This window comes from Musa acuminata, chromosome BXJ1-10 (assembly GCF_036884655.1).
Source record: "Musa acuminata AAA Group cultivar baxijiao chromosome BXJ1-10, Cavendish_Baxijiao_AAA, whole genome shotgun sequence".
Lineage (NCBI taxonomy): Eukaryota > Viridiplantae > Streptophyta > Magnoliopsida > Zingiberales > Musaceae > Musa > Musa acuminata.
In genome coordinates, this window is record NC_088336.1 from 16,807,382 (window position 1) to 16,819,661 (window position 12,280).

General features: G+C 41.9%; 2 protein-coding genes across 2 annotated transcripts; one reads left to right on the plus strand and one right to left on the minus strand.

The window, feature by feature from the left end:
* The first annotated feature begins 1,014 nt into the window (after positions 1-1,014).
* On the plus strand, positions 1,015-2,720 carry LOC135594898 (transcription factor CSA-like). Its single transcript, XM_065085406.1, has 4 exons — positions 1,015-1,108; positions 1,241-1,590; positions 1,711-2,184; positions 2,370-2,720. The coding sequence occupies exons 2-4, from the start codon at positions 1,299-1,301 to the stop codon at positions 2,567-2,569; spliced, it is 966 nt and encodes a 321-aa protein (XP_064941478.1). The 5' UTR covers positions 1,015-1,108; positions 1,241-1,298; the 3' UTR covers positions 2,570-2,720.
* A 6,830-nt stretch (positions 2,721-9,550) lies between these two features.
* Positions 9,551-11,097, minus strand: LOC135594899 (NAC domain-containing protein 79-like). The gene is made up of 4 exons (XM_065085407.1): positions 10,985-11,097; positions 10,712-10,881; positions 10,342-10,622; positions 9,551-10,255 (listed from the first exon to the last, which is right to left on the minus strand). Exons 1-4 carry the CDS (start codon positions 11,035-11,037, stop codon positions 9,704-9,706), a joined length of 1,056 nt encoding a protein of 351 aa, XP_064941479.1. The 5' UTR covers positions 11,038-11,097; the 3' UTR covers positions 9,551-9,703.
* Between the last annotated feature and the right edge of the window lie 1,183 nt (positions 11,098-12,280).

The window sequence follows — 12,280 nt, forward strand, 5'->3', positions numbered from 1 at the left end:
CTCTCATGGCACCGAGAGTGAATGATCCTCTATTGACACTCAATAGCTCTCGTAAAGTTGCATGCCACTCTTGATGACAAGTTGTACTAAATCTGGAACTTCTATGTCTATAAGTCCAGTATGAGCACGGACATCATTTATATCTCAAATCTAAGGACCAAATATACCACTAGTACGATAGAATTACTATTTGACTATGAGATATCATTAACCATCTAGCATTCTAGAGGATTAATCAGTGAACTTATTCTCCAATGAGCACATGTCGCCTCTATCAAATGAGCAACCATGAGACCAGTTGCCTCTATCAAATGAACATGTATACAATACATTAGTCTATCAGATTATCTCGATATCCCTCTTGAACAATCTACGATCGGAATTATTTAAGGATTATATTTAAAAGTGAATCGATATCATTATCATAATCTTATCTCGATCCAATTTCTATTACACATATGTATAAACATTATAAATATATGTCTTATCAAATACCATTCGATTTCCATTACACATATCTATAAACATTGCAAATATATGTCTTATCAAATACATAATAAGTCAATCATTTATGTGATTGACTAGCAGTAAATTCTTTCACTCACGTACATAAATATTGGGTTTAAGGGAGAGAAATAAGAAAGGATGAGCATGGAGGTGTAATACAGGAACAAAGTTCAAAAGCACAGTACAGATTGCAGTGAACAGATGTCGTAGCGAATGGAAAATGGCAACACAAATGGGCACAATGGTTACTGACTCTACAGTTTCTCTTAGCTACTTTAGAACAGCAAGAACAGTGGGGATTGCAAAGAGACAGAGAAAGTTCTGATGGCTTTGCCAAGGGTTAGAGGGACAGAGGCAGATATAAGCGGGTGGGGGATGATGGACTCGAACTCCTATGCCCACACGAGTGGTTCTCCATTGAACCCGTGCTTGCGACCACCGGTGTCGACACCTCTGAGCTATATATCAGTCTCAAAGTAAGCACGAGAACACGCACTGAGAGAAGAGAGAGACTCGTGTGGGTCTCTGTTCCACCGAAGGAAGTGTTACTCTCTCTGCAGTCCTTGAGTTGCCATCTTCATGAATACCGAACGACTCCTCGGTTTGATCCCTCCTTTTCTCATTCTGAGGCCTCTTTGTCTTTAAACCTGTCAAAGGATCTGTTCAGCTCCTCCTTGCGTTGTCTTGGTGTTCTTCCTTTTTCTTCTGAACCTTGGTTCTGCTTCCTGCTCAGATCTTTGTACCCCTCATCTGAGCATCTTGGGCCTTTGATCTATAAATAAAGGAAAGAAATGGCACCCTACGAACTGCAGCACGCAGGTGAAATGGAGTTGTTCCCTGCAGCACCACCTACCTTTCTTGCAGTTATGGAGGGGCATGAGAATCCTGAGAATGGAAAGAGCTACAACAAAGGCAAGGAGGAAGAAGGTGGTCATGGTATCATCCATGAGACGGAACAGCAGCACAAGCTATGCGCCAGGGGCCATTGGAGGCCAGCCGAGGATGCCAAGCTCAAGGAGCTTGTCTCTCAATATGGCCCCCAAAACTGGAACCTGATTGCTGAGAAACTCGAGGGAAGATCAGGTACTTGAAGGAAAAGAAATATTCTGATCTTTTCTAGTTTAATCCAGTCTATATATTGGTGAGTTTTGCTGATTCTTATCGGTCTTGTTTCTTCTTGTTTATGGATTTGATTTTGAGCAGGGAAGAGCTGCCGACTGAGATGGTTCAACCAGTTGGACCCAAGGATCAACAGGAAAGCATTCTCCGAGGAAGAAGAGGAGAGGCTTTTAGCTGCCCACAGGCTTTACGGGAACAAATGGGCACAGATCGCCAGGCTCTTGCCTGGCAGGACAGACAATGCAGTCAAGAACCATTGGCATGTGATCATGGCCAGGAAGCAGAGGGAGCAGTCCAATGCTCGTAGGAGCCGAAACCCACCTGCTCGCTCCCCCATCTTTTTCCCATCTCAGGGCCAGGCCCTGCCCAGGAGGAAGGAGGTCAGCACCAGCAACAATGCATGCAGTGGTGAATCGAGCATCAGTGGCACCAGAGATGAGTGTGATTCCACATGCACGGACCTCTCTCTCAATTCCCTCACCAGCAGGATTGCTCCCAGCTTCCTCAACAGACGAAGAAGTCCCTCCCACCAGCCGCATTCTTTTGACATGCTCGATGGTATGACCTCTTCTCCATACTCTCACTATAGTTTGAATTCATATTCTTGTGTTTCTTATTATTTTTCGACTTTCAAGCTATGCCATGCTCATCAAGTCCCTCGTCGAAAGGTGGCTAGGTGTCACTTTTGCTTTACATCAATCACCATCCACTTCCGATGAATGATCCACGTTACTTTTATGCAGGGTCAGATGAAAAGGTGGTGGCAGCAGCAAGAAATGCATCTTATGAGAAGCTGGGTGACTCCGGTGGTAGCTTTTTCTCTCATGGCGCTCGACCGGTGGCCTACCACATGCGCAATGCCTTGGCTCATGGTCAGAAAAGACATGGGAGGGAGAAAACTCGGCTGCCCTTTATAGATTTCCTAGGTGTTGGAGCAACATAGCAAAGGGTGTCGGTATAAGAAGAGTGGGCCTACAGAGCAACAACGTTCGGCTGCTGCTGAAGACCGTCGAACCTTTGTCATCTACCTATTCCTCTCGACTTTGTTACTGAACTTATCCTGTGAGCTTCTGTTGCACACATCGAATCAAGTGTGACGATGCTTCGTCCTTCCGAGTAAGGTCTGGTCACACAGGAACTCAAGTAGTCTTTGGTAGAACGAAGCACAGTGTCCTTGCTATGAACTTTAACCATATGATTCAACCTAAGAACAACTTTTTTCGACACTGAAGTCAGAGACGTACGTCTCTGACCTCTCCGACGATGACTGTGCCTTTTCCCCCGTCAAAGCAGCTTAGTTTCCGAAGGTTAAAAGGATGTACGGTGACACCTATTCCCCTACACCATGTCCTCAGCTAAAGTCTCTCGTTCCCACCTGAATCGGAGGGCTGGTCATCATCCCACTGCCGACATCTGGTGTGCAGAGGCTTTTTGTGTTGTGGTTTTACCCTTCCCACCAACTATGAAAGCTGTAAGGTGCTTGGAGGCACTGACTGATCCCTGACAGTCCCGGGTCTCCCTACCTGACAATCATGGTGGTGAACAGGTACTTCCAAGGAGAAGTAAAACAGGGCACACAACACTGTGACCACACTCTTCGAGAGTGGGTGTTTCTATTGACCTGGTTCTAACAATAGAACAAAGCATTGGAGAGGAAAGGAACGATTTATGCAGCTAAAGTAGGATTCTCATTCCTGCAAATAGTTACAGGCAGACGATCTTGTCAGGTGTAAAATTACAATTTCTAAAGCTCAAAATATTAAATTCATGCAATCACGTATTTCTAAGGTTTCATGAGAGCTTTCAATTTGCATAGAGAGAACTATTCCTAGAGCAGATATATGGGGTATGGTGGCTACTCAACATAGTTATCAAATCTGAACTGGATGCATCATTTTGATCTAAAAAATAATAATAAATCAAGCTTTTGATAGGTCCAGCTTATTAATTGAATCATCTTTGATTCCGTAACAAATAAAGCATCCCTACATATAAAAGTTTAATCTTTTTAAGGTATTGAATCATTTTTTTTTAGTGTTGAAAAAAAAATCGATGACATCTTAATCAACCTAACATAGTTCAGATGTACGTCTTGGACTCATGTTCACGTAAGGGGGGAGACAACTCATAACCTCCCCTTTAGACTCATGTTCAAACCAAAGGGATAGATCTTAATCTCTCTTATGTCATATGATTACCACATGTTAGATGATAATTTATTGATTATATTTCTCCTATCATTAGCAAAAGAAAAAAAAATCAAGTTTTCTTCTATAACTAATATTGAATTCCTCTCTCATCTCTCCTCTTTTGTTATGTTCAACACTTTGGTTATAGCTTTGTCTTATTTTGTATTTTTTATTCTCCATTAGCCACTATTATCGCCTCTCTCTCTCTCTCTCATCAACTATTTTCACCCTCATTTTCTTTTTCTACTTAGACGATTTCGATAACCTAAGGCTTTGTTAAATCGTTGCCCTAACTGTGCAACTTAGTTCGAGTTTGATAACAATGCAACTTAGAGACAATGCAGAGAATGTACAACTTTAAGAAAATGACATTTACCTGCTTTTGGCAACTGAACGTCCACCATCTTTGCAGAAACCTAAATTCCACAATGCATTAGCTTGGACTGTTAGTAGCATCAGCCTAATAAAAGAAAGTGAGATGACACCATAAGACATATAGAACAAAGACAAATTGACATGTTATTTTTTTTGCATTTTGCTACTTTCCCATGCATAAAACACAGACATCCAAATAAAGAACCCACTCAACCCCCATGTGTTAGATGCAATCTGATCAATGAAAAGTACAAGAACTATAAAAATATGTTTGCCTTGCTTTATAACAGAGCTAGAAAGCACCAACTAAGCTGAAGCTGCAGCAATTGCTGACTTAAAGGGAAGATTGCCACATCTAAAGACTTCTTTTGAGCTCACCCTAATTAAACTATACAACAAACAGTATCTGGGAAAGCATAAGCATTGCTAGTTATGTCATCTCTTTGATCACAATCCAAGGGTCAAACTAAGGCTTGCAATCTCTCCTTTCCAGTACCACACAAGAAAGCCCAAAACGCATTCATGACTCTCCATGGTACTTTCGGAATGATATGGCCACTTTTCGTCGGTAATGCCATGTTAGCTTAAAACATCTAATAGCAAAAAGAACTACCAAAGGGAGAACAGTCTGCTGAAGAGTCTCTTCTCAAAATAAAAGGAATGAGATCATGATTAGGTGGTTCATGACTATTTCTCATTAATAATGCATCCACAGTGGCTACTGACCACACAAGTGGGTACTTCTAAGTCTCTTGAACTTGTTGAAAGCTCATCCTGTTCGATGATAAAGAAAGAACCTACTGCACAATGTTGCTCATGCTCGAGAACAACCAATGGTTTAGGTAGTAGTCTTGAGGCCCACACAATGTCATTTATGGGGTTGGATACTGATTAGTACAATGACAAATCAACAAGATGAAGACGAAGCAACAAAAGATTACGAGCATGATGAGAGGAATATCCAACAAATGAAGAAAGAACTACCATTTCAGCAGATACAAGCAAACTATGAACTAAATATTGAACTTTGCAAAGAACAACATTTACCTAACCTAGATCTCATTATCAGTATCTTGATTCATCAGAAAAACATACTATTCTAGCTTCAGAAAACATCACACACTGGAAAAGCAAATAAATGCAAACATAAGCTAAAAATTTATCGAGTAAATTGGAAACTCGTGATCATCCCTTCCCACATGTTATGATAAACAACTTCTCCAAGGTTTCTATAAATAATAAAGAACCATGAATCTGAATATTACAAACATACCCAGAAAGTGTTTTTAATGGCAATGATAAAGCCTTCGAGCAGGAATGACAAGATCATAACAAAAATTTGAACGAAACATCAGTTTGTGAAACAGTTACGTGATGCATGACATGCAATCAGACACTGAACATGGTAGAATCAAATATGGGGGACTCCGAGTAAATTGGAAAACTCATGATCATCCCTTCCCACATGTTATGATAAACAACTTCTCCAAGGCTTCTATAAATAATAAAGAGCCATGAATCTGAACATTACAAACATACCCAGAAAGTGTTTTTAATGGCAATGATAAAGCCTTTGAGCAGGAATGACAAGATCATAACAAAAATTTGAACAAAACATCAGTTTGTGAAACAGTTACGTGATGCATGACATGCAATCAGACAATGAACATGGTAGAATCAAATATGGGGGACTCCAAACAGAAGTGCTCGCTTCATGTTTTCCAAGTCACGCCAGAGGTGTGTGCATTCTGGTACCAGGAGAAATATGGCAAAAACAAATTTTATACATTAAAAGAGATAACCCAATACTACTCTATTTGGATAACAATCATATTTTGAGAAATGTACTCAATAAGAAAAACCGATCCAAATCGAGTGAATCATTCATTCAAGACTAAGTCTATAAAACAAAAAAAAAAGAAGTAAAATTTAGTGCAACAATAAGCACATGCACTTCAAACAGCTTCTCTAACTGGAACAATCCATTACTATTCATCTGCAACAAAAAAAAAAAGGGAGATTTTTCATTCACGCCCTACAGTTCTTGAAGTTATGGTTTACATTTCCTGAATTGGCATTTCTATTTGACACCCTGTGTTTGCCTATAAAATTTCCATCAACATTAGTCTTTTGGAACTTATATAACCTAAGTTAAAATAATTAATAGGTGAAAGTACCTTAAAAAGATTAAAAAAAAAAAGATATCAATCAGTCCAGCAGTATTGTCTCCCTTGTGGTTGTCAATGACAATGTTATGAAGGAACTCATGAATTTTGACGAACTAATAATAAGGCCACTCTTTGCAATCTAGGTGACCGAGGTTTGAGTTTCGGAGTTAGTTTCTCTACTTATTCTAATATATCGACCTTCCCCGGAAGGCTGGTGCATTCCGTCGAGGCACTGAATGACGCAGCAAAACCTAAAAGCCCCAATGCCTCAACTCCTCATGCATTTCTAGCCATCAACACCATGAGTTATAACACTCATTTCAGGGAGAGAAACCAGGAGCTTGTTCTGACACCAAAAATTCTGTCAAGAATCAACCTTTTTCCCCCTAAAGCAGGAAAGAAAATCTGTTGCTCGCTAGTAAAACCAGATATGGCTTCAATTCGATAAAGAACTCCAGATTTAGAAGAACATGACAAAGCACATTCTTGGTTCTTCGGTCGAATTAACAATCACCGATACATGCCAAAACCCTACTCCTTCAAACGGATTACTAAAGATAGGTTGGGATAATTACCGTGTCCGAGGATCTTGGATGTGCCAGGGCATCGACGTCTCCTTGGATCGTCGAAGAGCATCCGCAGCCAACAAGAGCGCCCAAAGCCGGATGCCACCCTTCCCGCGTCCATCGCCGCCCGCTTCGAAGGAGCCTCCGCCACCCGCGCCACTTCGCTCGGCCCATGGGCGCTCTAAGACACCTCTGTTTCGGATCCACCGACGTCTCACTTAAACAGGCTGATATGCCGATACTCGATCAGGCCCACTTCGGGTCTTAAAATTTATAGCCGTTGAGCTATCGTGGGTCCCTGTTGACGATCTGCTGGGACCCATATGTGGGTCCCCATTGCCCCAGTCAGCATGAAGGTACGTAGGCTCATCTTCACTATTATGAATAGAAAGATTTTCTTTTTACTATTAATAGTCTTAGATTTCGGATTACTAACTTTAACATTGAATGGATCGGATCGAGAAATCCCTACCAACAGTGGCATTTCAGGAACTTAATATTTCACCTTGAAAACACGTTAAATAAGCCTACATATATGAGTCCGATAATATCGAACTAATCAAAACGTCAATGATATTTTTCATCATCAATAACATAATATAAATTACTTCTAAATATTTATATATAGAGTGTGTTTTTCTCATGTTTCTTTTGTTTTTCATATTAGTTTTTTCTTATTTCCTAAGTAAAAAATAATTTTTGATAGATACGTGTAATATTATTACGTTCTTCCTTTCTCTTTTAATGGAACTCGAGTGCAGTCATTGTTCTGACGAAGTCAACGAGACTTTTAAGTTCCTTCCATTATTTCTTTCTGCACTCCTCAAAAGAAACAAAGACTCCACCGAAAGAAGTTATCTTGATCTTATCTCTTACACTAAGTTTTCTTAGTAGATGACAAAGAAACATCCCACGGGAGGGATCTTAAACGAATCTGACACGTTGTAGCAAATCTAACAGCTGTTGCCGAGATCCGAGGACACAGTCAACGCGTTTTTCCTAGGAAACGCAGTCGCAACACTTGGCAAAGCCGCACACTGAAACATGCTGTTACCGTCCCCACCACCGTAGATCTCATCTCCAATACTAAAGGAAACATGATGTTACAGTCCCCACAAGTGTAGATCTCATCTCCAAGTCTAACGATGGAGGAAAATTTCCTCATGTCGGCATCTGATCCGTTTCTTGGCGACTTTGGGATCACACAGATGTAGCACATCATTTTTTTATCTTGGAATTTGGCTGGTTAACAAATGCCAATCGAACTCTTCGATAGACCAAGCAACGCTCTACAATTTGGGTTCCAAGAGTCTTCATGCTGACTCACATCACTAAAAGAACAAGGAGAGAGGATCAAAGAGGTAGAGAGAAGACAGTTTCAGAGAACTCCTAGTCAGCCAACCTTGTTCACCTGATCAGACTGACCCCGCTCTATCCACACAGCACCCCAACACACATCACAATCCCATCACTCTTTTATGTTTTGGGTTCTTTTGCCTGCACTACAGAATTTGGTAGGTTGGTGAGTGCTCCTGATCACTGTTCACGCGGATGGTGAGACAGAGACATGGAAGAAAAGATGAGGATGAACTCAGATGAACCACCGGCACATAACGGAAGCTAAGATTCGTTTGGCTTTGTCTAGGTCTTGTTAGGTGTCAGTCCCTCATTTGAAGTCTAAGGTTCCGTCGTTCCTGCAAAAAACAATGATGCTGGAGAAAAGGACCATGAATGAGGACCACCGGACCTCCGGTTGTGGCTTGCAAGACTCATCCATGTACGTAAGCCCATCTCAGCGCGGATCTCTTGCAGCTCAGATTGTAAACTTCCATGGAGCAGTGTAGAGAGGTTGATCTCGGAGGGTGCCGTTGCGTGATCGTTTCTTGTACGCATGGCAACGTGTGCAACAATGCTTCTGTGGTCGATTCATACACCCGTGGACAGAAACCAAGGTGAGTGTCTTCTTCGTGAAGTCGCATAAAATGAGGGAAGATTGCTTCAGGGATAACTCAAAAAAGTACCAATCAGTTCTGATCTAATTATGGATGGAAAGAGCCACAAATGATTGGTCGATTGAAGGCCCCCTTCATGGAAAAAATCCCTCAAGGAAGGCAGCGAATCCATTCACTTCAGCTCATTTTTGTTATGAGGAGATTTACCAACATCACCACCTGCTTATTTGATGCATGAAAATGCATGCACAGCGTCACAGTTATTGCATGCTTTTACTGTTATCGAGAAAGGAAAAATAGCAGCTAAGTACATCGAGTCAGTGAAAGCCGAGGTGGAGTCACGATGGGCACGAGTTATGCATGGGGTTAAAAGGTACGTGAGGAGTAGGTTACTGTTTGGCGAGAATATTCCTCACTGTTTCTTCCCCGGTTTTTGATGCATGAAAGGTGGGCTGTGGCGGAAACGGCGGTTCTCCTCTTCACACCAAGTCTTCGGAAGGAACGGAAACGCTTTGCTTCGGGTGAAATGGAACGTAAGTTATCAGCCGAAGCAAATCTTGTGTTCTTTTCTGATCGGTATCTGAATTGATTCGAGAGAGGTGTGTGTGTGATGAAAGCAACAAGTAGATCCGTAAAAACAAAGGCCAGTTGATCCATGACAGAATTCCAGATAGTTGATATGACAGAATTAACATATGTTGGATGGCTCCAACAAAAGAATCGATGCTTTTACATCAGTCCTCACAATTCTCGTTCCCTCAGAATGAGTTTTGATCTCTCTGCATGATGGTGGAGCGATCAATCGAGATGCATTAATCTCAGTTGCATCAGTACTTCCAAATGTTCTCCAGATCGAGAACTGGTCGAGTCGAGGAAGGGACATCGAGGTCATCGTACACCCTCGAAGCCACCGAGGAGATCTCCGTGTTGTGGTCGGTGCTCAGCCCCGTTTCCTGAGAAGGGCAGCCCACCGACTGGTTTGAGCACTGCTCCATGTTGTAAAGCCTCCTGATGGCACACGGCGCATCAGTTCCCGTGGCTGCAAAAGCTCTCAGCATCAATGCTTCGTCCTCTCGGTGCAGATAGTTCAAGTAGCAGGAGCTCTGAGGAGGGGCCGGTGCGAAGAACGTAGGATTCGCGGGTGGATTCGTAGGAACTTGATGGCTCATCACCTGTTGGTTCTCCATGCCCATCATAGATGAGAAGCTTGCCGGAATATTCCTGAAGTCGAAGCTCTCCTCTTTGCTGCTGAAACTTGAACCGGGCCTTGTTGCACAACCGTAGAGGGGATCGATGAAAGGATCGTTTCCAAAAGACTTGATCCTGTCCAAGACAGGCACCACATCCTTGTGGAGAATCCTGCACACAACCCAGTCGTCCTGCGATCGTAGAGTTCAGATTCTTCATGCAAAGAGATAACTCTGCTGCAGGACATACACAGAAATGAAGAAGAACAGTACAGTACCTTCGCATACTTGGGGAGATGGGAGAGACATGAAGTGCCTTCGAGCCTGTACTCATGCATCACCCAGCTGGTCTTCTCTCCTTTGGGAGCCCTTCCTCTGTAGAACACAAGGGTCTTCTTCATGCCCACGAGAACTCCTCTCCCCTTAAAGATCTCCTTATCTTTTCCCGTGGCTTTCCAAAAGCCGGCCTCGGTGGCTCTGTTGGTCCTCGTGCCGGTCGGGTACTTCCTGTCCCTTTGGCAGAAGAAGTACCATTCTTTCGCTCCCATCTTTGCCCTGCCTGCGAAAAGAAGAAAGCTGGAGAACTCAACACACCAAAACAGGGGTTCAACCAGCAAAGGATCAAGGAGAAAGAGAAGGCGAGCTCACCTGGAAGATCCCACGGCTCGCACCTGTTCAAATCCACGTCCCCTATGGCTCTCGCAGAGAAGCCATGGTCGACGACCTTGGGTGAGAGGTAGTGGGTTATGATCTCTTCGTCTGTGGGGTGGAATCTGAAGCCGGGGGGCAAGTCCATGCACTCCTCCATCGCTGTACCTCTAACAACCAAGAAGACCAGAAGTGCTTGAGGATCTAAGAAAGAAGAGAAAAGAAGGGAGAGAGATGCACTTAAATAGAGGAGTTCCTGCAAGCCCAGAATACCTGATGCACAAGGCACTCCCCGCTCCCAAAGGGATGGTGTTGCCATTTTGCATGGTTGGTCAAAGTACGTAACTCCGGTACACTGATGAATCAATCCCTGGCAATCTTAATGATCGCTAGCCAAGGACACAATTGGTTGAGAGATATAATTGCTGTGATCAAGGAGATGGGAGGAGGAGTACTCGGTGCCGTATCTCTGACCATTGGAGGTGAAGAACATCTGGTAGCAAGTCATTGTTCAAAGCTTGGGGAAAACATATGCCACCAAAAGAGCTGTCAAAAGCTGTGAAAGAAATCGGCTCTTCTTCCTGCTCATGATCTGCATTTCTTCCTAAATTCTGAGTAAAATTTTGCATGTATTTGTTTGTAGCTTATAATAATACTATTAAAACGAGCAAGCGGCCAACATCAACTGTTCTTCGAGAGTTGACTTTGTCTCACCGTCCACCGTAATGATCAAAGCCAACCCTTTCACGCTGATGCCGCTCATGATGTCAATTCCCTTCTGTTTACCGAGCCCAATCTACGAGGTCAAACGATTCACCTACACACACTTATCCACGAGGTCCAACGAATCTAGCCGTCCGATTGGTGTCTCCTTCATGGATTCTCGAGTGATTGTGAGGACAGTGTTGGTGTTCTTTCAAACACCCCTTTCAGAATTAGCATGCAACAAATGCAGCCATATTGAATTGCAAGAATAGTTACATCCGTAAGTAACATCTTCATGGATAACGAATCAATTGTTCATCTCAATAGTCCCTAAACCATCCAGTCAAATCTCAAACATGATCATATTTATCAAGATAAGGCTCATTACAAATTATATATATATATATATATATATATATATATATATATATATATATATATATATATATAAAAGATTGAGAATCAAGATTATAAATCTAGTTAACTATTTGGGTACTTGAATTCGGGTTCAAACCATATTATTTGAGCACTTGATTAAACTTACTAAACTTCTATTTAAGATAATTCCAAAGATCGAAAAAAATGCATGAACTATCGAAAAGTAACTCAAATAATTTTTAATTTTTAATTTTTAAAATTAATTTAAATAATTTAGATAAATACGAATACTTACAAAAGACAAAAAAAAAAAAAAAAAAAAAAAAAGAGGAATACATTAGCATCTCTACATACGACAAAACTTCTAATCGAAAGGTCTGAGTTAGGTGAACCTCCTCTAAAAGTACATGCCGAAGCTAATGCTTCCTCCAATCTGTGGCCTTTTCCATTACCTACCACCATCTTTTGCTTTCAGCATCGGCCACG

What these genes read in the sequence shown, in the direction of transcription:
- LOC135594898 (XM_065085406.1), top strand. Translation starts at nt 1,299, where the DNA reads ATGGCACCCTACGAACTGCAGCACGCAGGTGAAATGGAGTTGTTCCCT. An exon ending in GAAACTCGAGGGAAGATCAG is followed by an intron (nt 1,591 to 1,710) that starts GTACTTGAAGGA and finishes GATTTTGAGCAG; the next exon opens with GGAAGAGCTGCCGACTGAGA. An exon ending in TTCTTTTGACATGCTCGATG is followed by an intron (nt 2,185 to 2,369) that starts GTATGACCTCTT and finishes ACTTTTATGCAG; the next exon opens with GGTCAGATGAAAAGGTGGTG.
- LOC135594899 (XM_065085407.1), bottom strand. Translation starts at nt 11,037, where the DNA reads ATGCAAAATGGCAACACCATCCCTTTGGGAGCGGGGAGTGCCTTGTGC. An exon ending in CGAGCCGTGGGATCTTCCAG is followed by an intron (nt 10,623 to 10,711) that starts GTGAGCTCGCCT and finishes TTCTTTTCGCAG; the next exon opens with GCAGGGCAAAGATGGGAGCG. An exon ending in ATCTCCCCAAGTATGCGAAG is followed by an intron (nt 10,256 to 10,341) that starts GTACTGTACTGT and finishes CTACGATCGCAG; the next exon opens with GACGACTGGGTTGTGTGCAG.